General features: G+C 41.3%; 2 protein-coding genes across 3 annotated transcripts; both read left to right on the top strand.

Moving 5' to 3' along the window:
• The first annotated feature begins 906 nt into the window (after positions 1-906).
• Positions 907-11,870, top strand: LOC115684334 (K(+) efflux antiporter 3, chloroplastic). Of its 2 annotated transcripts, XR_008814586.1 has the most exons (20): positions 907-1,136; positions 1,557-1,931; positions 2,386-2,487; positions 3,271-3,351; positions 3,490-3,591; positions 4,072-4,149; positions 4,567-4,635; positions 4,782-4,832; positions 5,443-5,556; positions 5,631-5,732; positions 5,822-5,956; positions 6,462-6,643; positions 6,715-6,850; positions 7,692-7,763; positions 7,852-7,953; positions 9,352-9,513; positions 10,065-10,154; positions 10,248-10,409; positions 10,577-10,676; positions 11,095-11,214. XR_008814586.1 is itself a non-coding variant. In XM_030609073.2 (19 exons), the coding sequence occupies exons 1-19, from the start codon at positions 1,101-1,103 to the stop codon at positions 11,365-11,367; spliced, it is 2,424 nt and encodes an 807-aa protein (XP_030464933.2). In that variant the 5' UTR covers positions 909-1,100; the 3' UTR covers positions 11,368-11,870. The 2 variants fall into 2 exon arrangements, 1 of the variants encoding a protein (XP_030464933.2); XM_030609073.2 differs by lacking the exon at positions 10,577-10,676 and having other exon boundaries at positions 909-1,136; positions 11,095-11,870.
• Positions 11,871-12,541: 671 nt separating this feature from the next.
• On the top strand, positions 12,542-15,654 carry LOC115684336 (pentatricopeptide repeat-containing protein At2g35030, mitochondrial-like). The gene has a single exon (XM_056303265.1). The coding sequence runs from the start codon at positions 12,651-12,653 to the stop codon at positions 14,826-14,828; it is 2,178 nt and encodes a 725-aa protein (XP_056159240.1). The 5' UTR covers positions 12,542-12,650; the 3' UTR covers positions 14,829-15,654.
• Positions 15,655-16,888: the final 1,234 nt, after the last annotated feature.

Here is a 16,888-nt window from a genome sequence, read left to right as displayed (position 1 = left end):
TCTCCGGTGAGATGTCTCAATCATACATGATATCAGTATGCTTAAAAGGAATGAAGAAGTATTGATCCCCTGGCAACTGGGAGAAATAAAAATGCCAAGCAGTGAAGGCAATCAAGTTGATGTATACTGACATTTGCAAGTTGCAAATTTTACTCTTTTTGACGTGAGATGAGGTTCTGCCTGATATAGACAATTGCGATATTCTTTATTTGCTTTGGACTATAAGTGATTTTAGGATATAGGTCGTTTTGGTTCGGTTCCCCCTATAGAACTGGAAACCAGACCGTTTAAACACCGATTTTACTTATAGAAATTGGAAATCGGACCGATACTCCTAGGAACCGAACCTAATTGACCAGTTCGATTCGGTCTGAACGGTTCCCGGTTCGGGCGGTCCGTTTTGCACACCCTTAATTCTTCATGAGAAAAAAGCAATTGCCAACCTAGGAACTTTTGCGTGTGGTTAGTAATTTACATAGACAAAAGTTTGTTCGAATACATCACTGGTCATAATAAGTAACCTTTCTAATGCGGCGTATGACTTATGCAAGTAACTATTTATTTACCAATAACTAGTGGGTTTATCTCTTCATTCAAGTTATTTTTCTTATCAATTAAGTCTCCAACGTACAAAATTGAAAGCCCATTTACCCAATTGCCCAATTTTTTTTTGAAATTGAAATTGATCCGACGGCCTACATTACGTTGTTAGAATTCAATGATTCTAACTACACAACAGTATCGCACAGAATCCATGATCTCAAATTCATTCAAAGGGTGTTCCCGTAAATATCATCACGCTATCAACATACGCAACAATCCACGTGGCGGCCACGTCAGCGCCGGCGGCGGAAATCGTCATCCATCCATCCAGGCAAGAAGAGCAAGGATCCAAAAGAATCTCTCTCCCGCATCGCGGGCGCTCGCATTTCCTCCACAATCTCTCTCTCGCTCTCTAGCTTCCTGCTTCGCGGCTTCGTCACAGCCTCACCTTCGCTCCCCGCCCCCCTTCAAAACTCGCGAGGGAGGACGACCCACGAAGAGCTGAGATCGGTTCTTGGTGCGGAGCTCCCGCATGCGCTTGAGCTCCTCCTGCCGCCATGTGGGAACCGCTCAACCTGGGTCACGTCCCGAGGGTACGTACCCTCTTCGCTTGCCGGTTCTGGGTTCACCCGTCTGCGCGCGCTTGCTTGGCTGTTTCGTCCATTTTTTTGTGAGCATCTGTTCTTGGGGTCGTTGAGAATTTGTGCCCAGAAACCGCCTTAGGATTGCCCAAGCGCCTGTGGGGCCGCCGTGTGAAACGGCTGTGAGTGTTTCGGAAGATGGGTTGGTTCCATATGATTATTTCGACTGCTCAGTGCTGCTTGGGATCTCTTTTGCATACCGAGCAGTCCGATGTAGGAATGCTCCTGTTTGTAAAGTGACCCACGATACAGATTCTTTGTTTCTTCCACTTGTGTGTTATAAGCATCGTATAGATTAGCATCATTCTTGGCTATGACGGTACCATGGTTGATTGAAGTGATGCTATGTGTTACCCCTTTCTCAACTTGCAGGGATATGGCATGGTGAAGCATGGTTTCGCTGCCCCCATCTCATGTGGCTGTGGACATTCTTTGAAGAATTCGTATTCCTCTAGCCAGCAAGTCCGTGCGCCACCTTTCGCCTTAAAGTATCGGATTGGTCGCCGCTCGTTTGTTTCAGGAGATACCTGTGAATATATAAGTTTGCTGACTTCCTCAAGATTGGGTCAGAGGCAACTTCGTCGCGGCAATTATAGGCTGGGCCGTTCTGGAAGAGCACGGATACGAGCGACGATTGATGTCGCTAGTGCTGTTGATGTCATCAATGATTTGGGAATGGATACTCTTACATTTTTAGCAGTGACTGTAGCAGTCGTCCCAACATTCAAGTTACTCAAAGCGAGTCCTGTAAGAAATACCTTTTGATTCATACTTATCTCTTTTGGTGTTGGGGCCTACCAATGGTCCTCATGCGTTGACCACACGCACATGTTTGTTAGTTGAGTACATTAACAGTAAGTCTAAAATTCACTATGTTATGTCAAAGGGAAAGAAGAATATTAACCACTTAGGTCGTTAGTTGATATAAGCCTGACTTCAGCAATAATTGTTGGTAAAGTGCAAGGTGCTTCCTTTAATTTCCTCTGTCCCACCTACTTAGGAGGTTGTTGTGCTATGGGCCACGGCCATCAGAATCTTTGTTTTCACAGCATGTGAACCAGTTTGCGACTGTCCTCAATCAAACAGACCATGCATACCTGCATAAACTGATCTTTTTTAATTGAAACATTCAAGTCTCTTATTGCAAGATTCTATATGGATGGAGGCATGATTGGTCTAAGAGCTATTGTTGTGTCTTCAGATACTTGGTTTCTTCTTTGCCGGAATTGTACTTAATCAGTTTGGATTTATAAGAAATCTCACAGATGTCAAAGTGCTGTCTGAATGGGGCATCCTTTTCCTGGTAAGCTAGTTTCTCTCTGCCGATAATCTGAATTATTGTATCATCTTTTTCTTTTTGTCGCAATTAATGATGTTTCTAACTTTTATTAGTCACTATTTTCTGAAAGAATCGTTACTTTAAGTGTGGCCACCCTCACTTAGCAGCAAGGGAACAAGTGAAAGTAATGATACGTCGCGATGTTTCTCTTTCAATCAAGCTTCTAATTTCTTTAATTGGATGACACAATACGTTCAATAGATATCCAAGTCCCATCTATTGTTTGCATCTTGGGTCTAGGGTGTGGAGTGCGCATCAAGAAGACTGACCCTTAGCTTGATTGCACAAACTTCCACCTCCATTAGTGACCATTCCTATGTCAAGAAGTTGGAATTGTCCATTTTTGTGTTTTTAATTGAAGTGTGAGCAACTTATCACTTACTCATATTCTAGACATGATAGTAAGTTGGGAAATGCGTTGTCTTGAATTTTTCTGGCAAGTGTTGCATTTCAAGATCAGGAGGGACAATGATTTCCCATCTGCTGTCTTCGTTTTGGTAATTTGAGCCAAAAACACTAAGGTGATATCTTGAAGAAAGATCTTGAGCACTTCCAACATGGTGATCCATGTGACTCCACTTAATAAGTGGCTTTGATTTACTATTTTCCTTCTTTTTTCCCTCTAGATATTCAACTTTATTATTAACCAGTGGAGCAAGATACGCATGTAAATAGATATATCTCATCTATCATGTTCTTTATGGACATGACTCTACTCATGAAAGAACCATGCATCTTCCTCTCCAGCTGTTCGAGATGGGATTGGAGCTATCACTTGCACGCTTAAAAGCTCTTGCAAAGTTCGCCTTTGGCATGGGATTGACTCAGGTAAAGTGTTGTAACATTGCATGAATTACAGTTTGAGGTGAAACTTTGGAGGTCCAATCCCTTTTACTATTCGGCATCTTACTTTCTTTCTCAAGAGTCATATCACATTTTGACATTCCATTTGTTTTCACCTTAAAGGTCTTGTTATCCACTCTGGCTTTCACGGCATTTGAACTTCCACCTAATGGAGCTGTAGGAACAAAAATTCTAGAGTTCCTTTTCCACTCAAGGCCAGATTTGGTGAGTATGTTGTCGACGGAGTAACAATATATTGCATCTACCACAATACGTGGCTTCATGCTAATGCTTGTATATTGTGTCTTAAAACCATCTCATTTGTCACAAACATTCCAGCACAATATTTCACTCACATATATATTTTCTGTGGGTCCTTAAATGTTTTCTCATGTTCTTAAATTTCAAAGATTTTGTTATTATGCTCACCTTAAGCTTGCCTTAAATTTGAATGGTAGGCTTGAGTACTTGCTCAGCAGGCTGACTGCTTATTTTTGGTGCTCATGCCTATCTACTTATGAAGCCGTCACCTAGTAGAATATGGAGAAAGTGCTTCATCTTAAATAATGAAGATTCTTTTATTGCACCGTTGCTGAAGATTGCTTTGGCTTTTAAATTGTAAAAACTATCGCACTGGGATTGCCCAAGGTCCATACTGTGGATCCTTGTGTTGCTTTTTAATTGACCAAACTTTGTAAATTGCAGGTGAACATCAGAACTGTGGATGAGGCAATAGTGATTGGTGCTGCTCTCTCTCTATCTTCTTCTGCTTTTGTCTTGCAGGTAGTTAAATTTTCAGAAATCATGATTTATTTGGTATATGCACTTTTCGTTATTCATACAGTTGGACTTTGCCCTACTTCTTGCCAATTATGAGATTATGGTTGGATGAATGCATAGAATGGTATGGCAATATAGAGACCTTACTAGATACTTATCACTAAAAAATGTAATTGAAGATGATACATAGAATATAATGCATGAACTTGTTCTCCCTGTCCTAAGCTCTTATTTTTATTTCTTTTTTTGTCCTGTCAGTGTGTGACGTCAGAGTCATTCTTGTGACCGCTGATGGCAGAATAATATGATCTTATTGATGCTTCTTTGATATAGTTGTACAGATTTTATTCGTCTCGTGAGCATTTGCTCGTTAGAAATCAATCTTCCAGGTTTCAAGAGTTTGCTAAAAATAATGTGTAGCTTCTTGCAGAGAAAGGTGAGCTGGCAACGAGATTTGGTTCCGCAACTCTGGGGATACTTCTTTTACAGGTTAGATTTGGTTCTAATGATATGAGATTTTCTTTGCTGCTAGTTTAGCATGTGACTAGTTTTTTCAATCTTTTACTTCACAAGCAGGATATCATGCTAAGTAGAGGTGCATGACTTTTTCGGGTCGAATGACTTGTTTTTTGCAGGATATCGCTGTTGTCCCTCTTCTAGTTATCCTTCCGGTGCTGGAGAGCCAGGTTCTCTCTCTCTCTCTCTCGCTTGCTGTGTGTGTGTAAGAGGTCTTCCTTGTGCATGATGAGGAGGCAGGATTTACTCGGGGAGGGGGGAATTAGTTTAGGGGCGACATGAAATATTTTTTTCAAAATTCCTTAAAATTCACTAGGAAAATTTCAGTAGCCAGGCTGTGACCAGACCAGCCTATGCTTGGGTCCACTTTTACATGTGAATTTGGGTGGGTGCATATGGGTACATTGCATGTCTGGCTTGATTGTTTCTATTTCTAGGGTTTACTTATGTGGAATCTTCATATGGTAAAATATGAACAAATAGTAAGAAGTAGCATTCTTTCTGAGAGTAGAACTCATAAGCCAGAAAATTGATTATAGATGGAATGGTTATAGGCTGAGATGCACGAGACAGTAAGAAAAAGTTGAAGACAGCTTTTTTTCATTTTCGCCCCTCTTTTTGATGTTTTGCATGAGTTGATTTTGTTGTTTTAGTTCATTGAGAGTGTAACTCAAGTCTTTTTTAGTGTCATCACTGTAAACACTGGGGATTCAATGGTTTCAGACACTTTATTCAGCTTATCAAACCTTCGCTCATGGTCATCTGACTCTTCTTTTGCAGAATTTGGTTGAGGAAAGCATCTGGCCTGTGCTTGCTCAAGAAAGTTTAAAGGCTTTAGGTGGTCTTGGTTTACTTTCTCTCGGAGGAAAATACCTGCTTAGGCGAGTTTTTGAGGTGTGCTTCAGGGTTTCTTCAATAGTAAGAAAAATTGAAATAACTTCTATTCTTAATTAACTTCATTACATCAGGTTGTCGCAGAAGCAAGGAGCTCGGAAGCTTTTGTTGCTCTTTGCCTGTTGACTGTTGCCGGGACTTCCCTTCTCACCCAAATGTTAGGCTTTAGTGATACTGTTAAGTGTCCCTACCCACAAAATGCCTTATACTCTGAAGTGACTTCTCTTTCAGAAATTTTTACGAGATGTTAACATTTTATGTGCAGCTTGGAGCATTTTTGGCTGGGGCATTGTTAGCTGAAACCAACTTTCGGACACAGATTGAAGCAGATATCAGACCATTTAGAGGCTTACTGCTCGGATTGTTCTTTGTGACTACGGGGACTTCCGTTGATATGGAGGTGGGAAAATGTTCTTCTCACCATCATTGTGTTCGCAAATAGTTCTCTGGTTTGTGTACATGAAGGCATATCTATGAGATCTCTTCATTCTACTGGTTGAATTGGGATTCAACACTACTGAACTTTTGGCACCAGGTTGACCCAATCATAAATTTCCTTGTGAGAACATCAATGGACCTTGGTACTTTTTCTGAGTTGAGAAATTTTTAGGGTTTTATGAGTTGAGTAAGCCTTTTGATCATATGTTTGCATTGCTTGTTCTGTGAATTTAAACTTTTGGCACCAGGTTGACCCAATCATAAATTTCCTTGTGAGAACATCAATGGACCTTGGTACTTTTTCTGAGTTGAGAAATTTTTAGGGTTTTATGAGTTGAGTAAGCCTTTTGATCATATGTTTGCATTGCTTGTTCTGTGAATTTAAAAAGACATCAACCATTGAAAGAGAATTGCAACAATGGCAAGCATATTTTTCTTTCAATGCAACTGAAAATTTTACTTTGCAGCTGCTTTTGCGAGAGTGGCCCAATGTGCTTGCTCTCCTGGGGGGTTTAATCTTCATCAAGACCCTGATTATAACAGCAATAGGTCCCCGTGTTGGACTCACTTTACAAGAAAGCGTAAGAATAGGATTGCTCCTATCACAGGGAGGGGAGTTTGGATTTGTTGTCTTCTCCTTGGCAAACAGGTTAGTTATGGGTACTTGTTGGCTGGTCCCTTGAAGTCATTGGCTCACAAAGTTCTTTACCACCTGACCAGGCTTGGGGTGCTGCCGCTTGAGCTGAACAAGCTCCTCATAATAGTCGTAGTGTTGTCAATGGCATTAACACCTTTGCTTAACGAGGTTGGAAAGAAGGCTGCAGATTTTATTGATGACAAGTTTGAAACTGAGGAAGTACGTTCTTCTTGTCATATTTAACGATTGTTGTTTTATAAAAACATCTAAATTAGTCTCTCTCATTTGCCTTTCTAGTCATTCGGATCAATCGATTAATCTCGTGACCAGTGCATATTCATAAAACTGCAACTTGCGTGTTATGCCTTAGAAAATTGATCGTTCTTTATTGAACTACTAAAACTATATTTGTTGAGTGAAAATTTTTATGTTAAAAACAAAACTCAAGGAACAAATTTATACAAATCATCTCAAAGGCAACATTCATATTCTTTTCGAGCCCCTTAACTCACTCTCATGTCTTGACTAAAGGAGGGAAAAGCTGATCTGACCCGAGAAATTTGGCCAAAATTCTGATTTGATATTAAGCCAACTTGACCAATATGTCAACTGCATGAAACCTGAATTACTTGAAAATGCAATAACCAAACCTGACAAAACTTGGTCAAGATGATTTCCCAAACTAACCTGATTCCAACTCCAAAAACATCTATCTGATCGAAGTACACTAAATCATGATCATGAATTAATTCCAAAATTTGAGATCCTTGTCAGTTCATTTCCTGAAAATATGTATTATATTGCAAAATCTACGTAATTATGAATTTTATGGAACTAAGCCTCTGCAATCAGAATTCGAAACTGACTTCTATCTAATAAACTGAAACTAACCCTGCATCTCGAACTAACTCAACCTGCCAGATTGCCAACTCCAGTCTCGATGGTTTTATTAACACAAATCGCTAGTCAGCTGAATGGATAGCCTGGGCTAGCTTGTTTAGTTCACTGATGGAATTTCGCAGGTTGTGCTGCAGATTAACTCTTACGTGTATTCTTGCAGAAAGTCATGGAGATTGCAAGCTTCGATGCTAGGGATCCTGTTGTGATTCTTGGATTCGGACAGATGGGTCAGGTATGATTTGGGCATCGAGTTCTTCCTTTGATTAAATTACCACTTCGGCTGCTTTTATACACCATGGTTATAAATTCTATCCATGCAGGTCCTTGCCAATTTCTTGTCAGCTCCGTTGGCTTCTGGAGTTGATGGTGACCTGTCTGGTTGGCCTTATGTTGCTTTTGATCTCAATCCTGCTGTAGTGAAGGTTAGTTACCTTTTCATAATTTCCCTGATGAAATAAGAAGGCTGTTAACACAAAGCTGATCAAGCCTAACAGTCGTTGAAGGACTTTCACATACTGTTTTGAAGAAGGAAATAGAGGACTGTCAAACATAGATTTCAGTACTGTCAAAGCTAATAGCTGATTAATATAGTTTCTGCAATTAATAAATAAACTATCCAAGACAATCACGTAACAGTATTGTTGTCTTGATTAAGTAATGTAGTATCTATGAGCACTAACATTTTTAGCTTTTCCACTCAAAATGAATTGGGATAAGTTCACTTTTGGTGCTCTAACTTGTACTGTTTGTGTAACTTGTCATCCGGATTTCCTTTCTGTCAATTCAGCCTTCTTACTTGCATGATCTTTGCTAGACTGTTAGTATGCCGATGTGATGTTCTGATATGACAGTTTTTATTATTAGGGAAAAGAAAACCAAAACCAAAATAAAGTATTAGAAAGCTATTTCAATTAAAATAATAAAGAAAAGAGGGAAAGAGAACTAGATAAAGAGTAGCAGGCTGCTCTTGAAGGGAGAGGGGGGAGGGGGGGGGGGGGGGGGGTGGAGTGTTCTGTTGCCTCTCCAGTTGCCAAAGAGCAAGGATGGACCCAAAGGGGGGCCCTGGGGATCTACAAGTTGGACTTGTTGAGGGCCCATATAATTATAAGCTTATTGTGAATGACATACTGGGAATGTTCGTATGGTCAAATAGATCCATCGGATGCATATATTCATCTGTCCGCTTTTTGCTTCAGGATCATAAAGAAACACATTTTTCACTGGAAAGGGTGGATTTTCCTTGCATAGGAAATTCGGACCGCAGCCAGAGATACTGACTTTGACATATCCGAAAGGATGAACTGTAACTTCCCTTAGGAGAGTGAAACTGGAAGAATTTTCAAATTAATGACTAGATGGAACCAAGAAATGGCACATCCTCCGTGGAATTCTAGAAGTTCGTCTTTAGGATCGTTCGTCTTTAGGATCAAACGATTCCATTGAATTTAGATGCTACGTTACCCATTGAAAGGGAAATCGTTTTGGTAAATGCTGTTGGGCTTGTGCAGCTGCTTGGTGTTTGCTGTACTTGTTCAGGTCATATACTTAGATCCACATTTGCTGGTGTCTGAAAATCCTGTCATGTTTCTCTCTTTTTCGAGATATCTTCAATTTTGCGATTTTCATCAGAAGGAAACTAGTGAACTTCTGTCCTATTGGATTTGTCTCTTACTGATGTACTAGTTTCCATTTTTCGGAATGAAATACTGAAGTTGGTAGTGCTTTGATAATTTTTTTAATTAATTAATCTTTTGACATACTGAAGTTAGTATTGCTTTGATAATTTTTTAGGTTAATTCATCTTCTATTTGAACTCTCAGGCATCTAGAAAGCTTGGTTTTCCTATTCTTTACGGAGATGGATCACGTCCAACTGTGTTGCAATCTGCTGGAATTGCTTCTCCAAAAGCTGTCATGGTGATGTACACTGGACGGAAGAGAACGATAGAGGCTGTTCAAAGGCTTCGACTTGCCTTCCCAGCTGTAATCTCTCTCTCTCTCTCTCTCTCTCTCTCTCTCTCTCTCTCTCTCTCTACATGTATTTTTAGGTGCATGCATTTGATTTGTCCGAGTCCACGCCTACATAATTATTTGTACTACCTTCTATTCTTACGCCCTTATAATACAAGTGCAAAGCCGGTATTTTAGATCATGTTGCTTTAAAGCGATGGCACTCTAGAAGATGTTAATGGACTTTTGTGAAGAGGAATGCCAATCATGTGTACCTAGCCTCTCAGAGTTCTAAATGGAGGAATTAGGCCCCTCTTCTTTTTCTATGTTGGTTGAAATCAAATTAATTCATGAACATGGGGGCCTTCAAGGAACAAGAAAAAAAATTTCTGGATCTTTAGTGACAATGACTCTCATGTCAATATCATATATGTGGTCAGCTTCTTCAATATACGTTCCTCCTAGTTCTCGGTTTGTGGACATCATATAATTTCTACCTATATTGTGCTTGCCTGTTGTAATCACTTCTCAAGTTAAGGTAATTCTTTGTCTCACTTTAGTAGTTATCTCATTTTTCACTTCAGATTCCAATTTACGCGAGGGCCCAAGACGTTACGCATCTTCTGGATTTGAAGAAAGCAGGAGCTACAGATGCTATCCTAGAAAAGTCTGAGGTAACTACTAATATACTTTTTTCTTATGAATTTGTATGCTCTTGACTATAGTGCGAGAAATTAATTTAAGTCGAGTTTCATTTGTTCCTGCAGACAAGTTTACAGCTTGGCTCTAAGCTTTTGAAAGGGCTTGGTGTGATGTCCGACGATGTAACATTTCTGAGTCAGCTTGTTCGAGATTCTATGGAGCTACAAGCTCAAGATGAGGTCAGGCAAAATGATGGTCGAGAATCTAATGTGATGAAGCCACTGCAGGTACTCAAACCTCACGTGTTTTGCAATCTGTTTGACTTGCTGCACTCGATGGGTGATGCCAATGGGATAATAATCTAATGCAGTTGTTTCCTAACAACGAAAATTCACAACAAAAGCCTGAGTGGTCTTAGACCACTATATTTAGATGCCCTAGTTTTTTATTTCAGCTTAGTAGGAATGTTTGAAAAACGTTCTGCACCACAATAGCACTGGAAAGTTGACAGTCTTACATGGCGGATTTTCGATGGCAAGTGGCCTAAAAAAGAGGTAGTCCCGAGACTAAGTAAGCTTTCATTAAATTGTTGCTAAAGATCACGTTTTGTACATCTTTTGCCTGTTTCTAGGTAATCTTACACTTCACCTACTAATTGAGCCACTAGGAGCTTTCATCATCAGGTCTCGGCCAGCTACGTCTTTGCTAGAGTTATTTTTCCAACATGAACCCAAATTATGTTGCTATAAGGTGTAAAAGTAGAAGAGATTACAAGAGTGATTGGGCATTTTTCTGAAAGGGTCAACTACCTGAACAGTGGGTGATTATTTCTCTTTCCTTGATAAACATTCTCTCCGATCAGTGTCACTGCCTTAGCCTTTTAGCATCAAAATCAGATTTTGAAGTGTCACCCAGTTGCTTTCCAAAGCGTTTGCATTCTTTCACATATGTTATGATTTCACCATTCGTCAGGTAAAAGCAGGTGACTTAGTTGGGAAACAGAAGTCCTCTTTATCAACTGCCTCTGAAGAGAAAACGTCTGGAAAGAACCAGGAAGAGGCCGCAACAGGAAATCACTTCAATGAGAAAGAAGCCCGAGCAGGTCATGATAGAGAGCTTCAGACGTCCGAGGATCTAGACAGTCATTTCATAAGTTGTGAGAAGGATCCCGAGAACGGTGCCCTTGTTGGGAAATCCGCCGGTGCTACCTCTGCACAAGAAGTAGCAGATCCGGACCACAACTGAAGACCGAAGAGGCTGGAAAATCTGTCGCCTGCAACTACTGAGGCACCACAAGGCTAAACCGGTACAGCAGAGGCGTATATAATCAAAACTACTGAGAGAGTTCTGGACAGCTTCGAGGTAGAGGATAGCGCGTATATAATCAAATGTCATGCAAACAAAATCAAGTGGGAAACTTGATCTGTTTCAAGTGATGTAGCTTTCTTTTCTTTCCTTTAAGAAGCGAATGGAGCTTCGAACGAAATTTGGGGATTACTCTGGGAGGTAGCGGACAGTTTATTCATCTTCTTGCTGCTGCTGCTGCTGCTGCTGGAAAAGGTCTTAGTGCTGAGGCATTATGTTATGCTCTATCTTGAAGGGTCGTCCAGTCGTCCAGTGGGTTCATACATGTATACACTAATGGTCATTAGAAACGCGATCCTATTATTATTTGCGCACGACGCCCATATTGAACTTATTTCGCGCGTTTAAATTCACTCCGACGTAACTATTCATTATTTTTCAAAGAGGAGAATGCTGCTTCAATGCATCTTTATCCCTTTAAGCTTATTGATTTGCAGGGCAGTTTGAGTATGGCTATCGTCGTTAAGTACTGGAAAAGTGGCGTGCGGTCCTCGTTTCCAGAATTGCAATTTCCGTATTATGCACGATCAATATTTTGAAAATCGAATGTTTTCTCATTAAGAATGTTTAACAAGTGCTTCGGCGACACTGGTTAACAATGCCCCTGTTTAATTGTAGCTGTATGGTCTCAAGTGAATCGCATTACGAGCACATTCTCACCGTTTCAAGCCTTATATTAGTTGGAAACACATGAAAGCAACTGAAAGACATCATATCGTTCTGAAAGTTCAAAAGTCTTGGTTAGATGCTTGTGCTTACTTTATTGTATTTTCCAAATTCGCTTGATCTTCATGCATGCTCTGATTATTTCGAGGTAAACAACTTCTTAAGAAGAGGTTACGTTTGTTTTGCGAATAATAAATTATTTAGAAAATATTTTTTTAAAAACAATTACTTGGTGCCGCTTACAAGAACGCACGAATGAAAAATAATTTTATCATCAACAATAATATTTAATCATGTATTATTATCGATAATAAAAATATTTTAAATTGATAAATTATTTCAAACAATATATTCAATTATTTATAGAGAAATGTTTCCAACGAGCCAAAAAAACAGAGCCTCGGAGCGTCAGTGATGTCAGTGCAGCAGAGCTAGTTAAGGACTAGCTTGCGAGCAGTACAATCATTCTATGAACATCTCACGATTCGCATCGCATCATGAGAAGGGCAGTGAGGGCCTTGGGAGAGCAAGGGAGCCACCTCTTCGACCAAAATTCGAAGATCACCCAGTTGGGTCGATCGGCCCGGGTCGAAGAAGCCATCGATGTCTTCTCCAGTATGACCCAGAAGAACACCGTGACGTACAACTCCATGATCTCTGTCTACGCCAAGAACGGCAGAATCCGCGATGCCCGGGAGCTGTTCGACGGAATGCCGCACCGGAACTTGGTTTCTTGGAACACCATGATCGCCGGGTACCTGCATAATGATCGGACCGAGGAAGCTTACCAGCTGTTCGAGAAAATGCGCAAGAGGAACCGTCATACGTGGGCTTTGGTTGTAACGTGCTTTGTGCGGAGCGGGCAGCTTGAGAGGGCGAGGAAGCTGTTCGATTTGGTTCCCGATAAGCAAGATGTTGTTCTGTGGAATGCCATGATAGCGGGTTATGCGAAGAAGGGCGAATTCGACGAGGCGAAGCTACTTTTTCATGAGATGCCGGTTAAGAATTTAGTTTCATGGAATTCGATGCTTGCGGGGTATACAAAGAATCGGGAAATGCGTTCGGCATTACGATTTTTTGATGGAATGGTGGATAGAGACATTGTGTCATGGAATTTAATGCTAGATGGATTTGTTCAGCTGGGCGACATGGACTCTGCTTGGAACTTCTTTAGAAAGATTCCAGACCCAAATGTTGTTTCTTGGGTCACTATTTTATGTGGGTTGATGCAAAACGGAAGGGTTCTGGAGGCCAGGAGACTCTTTGACGAAATGCCTAGGAGGAATACGGTTTCATGGAATGCAATGATTGCAGGGTATATCAATAACCGTCAAATGGATGAGGCCATGAGCCTGTTTATGGAAATGCCAGAAAGGGACTCTGTGTCATGGACTACTGCGATTAATGGATTTGTTCGCATTGGTAATCTTGACAAAGCAAGACACCTTTTAGAAGAAATGCCCTTCAAAAACAGTGCAGCCCAAACAGCAATGATACATGGATATGTGGAAAGTCAGAGAATGGATGAGGCTGGTCAACTGTTCCATCAGATTGAAACCCGTGATGTTGTTTGTTGGAACACCATGATTGCAGGATATGCTCAAGTTGGAAGGATGGACAAAGCCTTGGACCTGTTCAATCAAATGTCAAAGAAAGATGCAGTAACGTGGAATACTATGATTGCAGGTTATGCTCAAGCTAGACAAATGGACAGTGCATTTGCAATATTTAGGGAAATGAAAGAGAAAAACATAGTTTCATGGAATTCTTTGATAACAGGTTTCCTTCAAAACAATTTATATTTGGATGCTCTGAAGAGTTTCGTGTGCATGTGTAAGACGGGAATAAAACCTGATTATTCAACCTTTGCATGTGGACTCAGTGCTAGTGCCCATCTTGCTGCAGTACAGATGGGCAAGCAACTTCACCAACTTGTAATAAAAAGTGGTTATGTTGGAGATTTGTTTGTTTGCAATTCCTTGATCGCCATGTATTCTAAATGCGGACATATGATGTTCGCTCAACTTGTGTTTGAAACTATGGACAATCCTGATGTTATCTCTTGGAATTCCCTGATCACTGGATATGCTTGGAATGGTCATGGAAATGAAGCTGTTGCGCTCTTTGAACAGATGCTTCTGGAAGGGGTTACTCCCGATGAGGTGACCTTTATCGGAGTTTTATCTGCTTGCAGTCACGGCGGACTGATTGATCAGGGAACAAAATACTTCAGAAAAATGACGGAAGTGTTCGCCATCAAACCTCTAGCTGAACACTATTCTTGCATGGTGGATTTGTTCTCTCGAGCAGGAAAAATTGAAGAAGCATTTGAAATTGCTTGTGATGCAGAGACTAAAGAAAATGCTGGATTGTGGGGTGCGCTGCTCGGAGCTTGTCGGAAGCACCAGAATCTAAGACTTGCCAAATTAGCGGCTGAGAAGCTCTCAGAACTTGAATCCAATAAAACCTCAAACTATGTACTCACATCCAACATAAATGCCGAGGTTGGCAATTGGGATGAAGCGGAGAAGGCAAGGATATCGATAATGGGGAGTGGAGCAGAAAAGCAAGCTGGCTGTAGCTGGATTGAATTGGGAAATCAGGTTCACATATTTGTATCCAATGATCAAGCGCTGCCCAAACCACAAGAGATCTACACAACATTGAACTCTTAGCTGCAAAGACTTTCGCCACATGCATGGCATAAAAAGCAGAGTCCTTCAAATTTTCCGTAGCTCTAGCATTTTACAGGAAAATCGATTAATGATCATTCCGTTGCTTATCATTGTTAACATCCCATACTTGGCAAACCGTATAGTACTTTACTAACGTGAGCTCCACAATGGAGGGACAGAAGAGCCAGTCATCAGCGCTGACCAGATCAAAGTCATTGCTTCTCCATTCGTCTTGACCGTCCAGTCTTCCATCCGTAACTTTTCTGCTGTTGCTGAGGACGACTTGCTCCCTTCTTGCTATCAGCACCAACACCAGTCGCAGCAGCGTGATTCGGTTTAAGAGGTACAGAAGGTGAGGAGGCGGCTGCCCCACCGGAACCGGCTTGATCCGGTCGGATCGCCTCACTGGCCTTCTCCATTGTCTTCATCTGCTTCTTCAATTCCAGGCGGGACGCAGCCCCGACAATGACGGACTTGGAGGACCTCCTCCTGGCCCTCATCTTTGTTGCCTTCACGCTCTTATTTGTCTCCAGGAACAAGCCCCAGATTGAGTGCAACCTGTTGAGGATTAAGCAGCTGTACAGCCTCAACTAAGAGGCTAGGATTCGCGCGGGGCAACGCAAGGGGCGTCCAGTGGTTCATTGGCGGCAACTCAAGTGCAATGATGCCAAGGCCACGATGAGGCAAAAGAAGAAAATAATCTGTGAGAGAGTGGAGTTCTACAGCAAAGGGGATTACAACGAGGGCGAGTTCCACAAGAGGAGGTGCAATGGGAGTGATGGGTGCTTACTTCGTCAATGGGTGATAAGAAGGGGATTGGATCGAAGGCAAGTACGACGGGTACGGGATCAAGAGTTTGGCTTGTAGGAGCCAGTAGCACTGGCAGCATTGGGATGGGCTTCGGCACAGGTTTGGCGTGTATACGTTTTACACTGGGTGGATTCATATGCTGGAGAGTGATGTAAAGGGCAGAGCCATGGGGTTGGGGTGCAGAATTGTGCTGATGGAAGCTGCTATGTTGGGGAATTCAAGTCTGGGGTCAACCATGGACTTGGGTGTTACTATTTCAGGTGAAGATATTTTTCTGTTCTTTGTTGTGTATGTTTCTTTGCCTCTGATTTGGATGTGATCATGTTTATTTTTTGTTGGGTTCAGTCTCTTTTGATTGTAGATATAGGACATTACAATTTGATTTCTATCTGTGTAGGTCTGCGACAGGTGGTATGGTTAATTTGTTGTTTGAGCAAATTAGATAGGTTCTCTTGTGATCTGGAAGTTTGTGATCGTTTTTATCCTGTCATGTCCAAATCTGGGGCTTTTTCCCCAAAGGATTCAACCTCAGGATATGTGTGTCCTCAATGATTTTGGATATGATTTCTCAAGATTATAGAAGAGTGAATGTTCATCATCATGTGCTCTGGGCTCTGGTTGATGATCTACACACAAAAGCGCACGCATATGCTGGGTGTTCTGTTTATTTTTCAACTTGGAAGATCTGAGGACGATAGAGACCATAACCATTGGGCTAATTATTCAACAGTATCTTTTGCTCTGGTGCTCATGCCCTGATTTTTCTTGTGTCAATGATATGCTGTTGTTACAGGAACGGAGACAGATATGCTGGACAATATTTCGGCGATAATATTCATGGATTCCGTGTCTACCATTTCACAAATGGCCATCGTCGCGAGGGTTCTTGGCATGAAGGTTCGAAGCGAGGCTATGGGGCTCTAGTTCCCTCAAGAACCCTTTACCCCTACTAACCAACGCAGTTCCTCGAGCGAATTCGGGTACTTCAGCTTTAAGTCCTCATCCCTGTGCAAGGCTGATTACTAGATTCATCTGAAATTTATGGTAGAATAGTAGGTAGCCGGTTATCTGAGCTGATAAACGCTCCAACTGTTGAGCTTCGTCGAAATCTTTTATCCTTTTCGGCAACGGACCTAAAGGGATCCCGTCTCTTTCAGTATTGTTTCATGTGTTGTTTAATTCCGAATTGCATAGATGTTTTGACTCACTTTCTTGCCCTTCTAAACGCAGGTTGCCAAAAAAAAGGGCAG

This window comes from Syzygium oleosum, unplaced genomic scaffold (genome assembly GCF_021117445.2).
Source record: "Syzygium oleosum isolate NSW1041296 unplaced genomic scaffold, Sole_v2.1 Sole_v2.27, whole genome shotgun sequence".
NCBI classification, from domain to species: Eukaryota; Viridiplantae; Streptophyta; class Magnoliopsida; order Myrtales; family Myrtaceae; genus Syzygium; species Syzygium oleosum.
The sequence above is the reverse complement of the archived record's forward strand: the minus strand, read 5'-3'. Positions and strand labels throughout refer to the sequence as shown.

Excerpts from the sequence above, each read along its gene's own strand:
- LOC115684334 (XM_030609073.2), top strand. The coding sequence starts at position 1,101 with ATGTGGGAACCGCTCAACCTGGGTCACGTCCCGAGG. Across the intron at positions 6,644-6,714 it reads GTCTTCTCCTTGGCAAACAG|GCTTGGGGTGCTGCCGCTTG; the intron begins GTTAGTTATGGG and ends CCACCTGACCAG. Across the intron at positions 7,954-9,351 it reads TCAATCCTGCTGTAGTGAAG|GCATCTAGAAAGCTTGGTTT; the intron begins GTTAGTTACCTT and ends TTGAACTCTCAG.
- LOC115684336 (XM_056303265.1), top strand. The coding sequence starts at position 12,651 with ATGAGAAGGGCAGTGAGGGCCTTGGGAGAGCAAGGGAGCCACCTCTTC.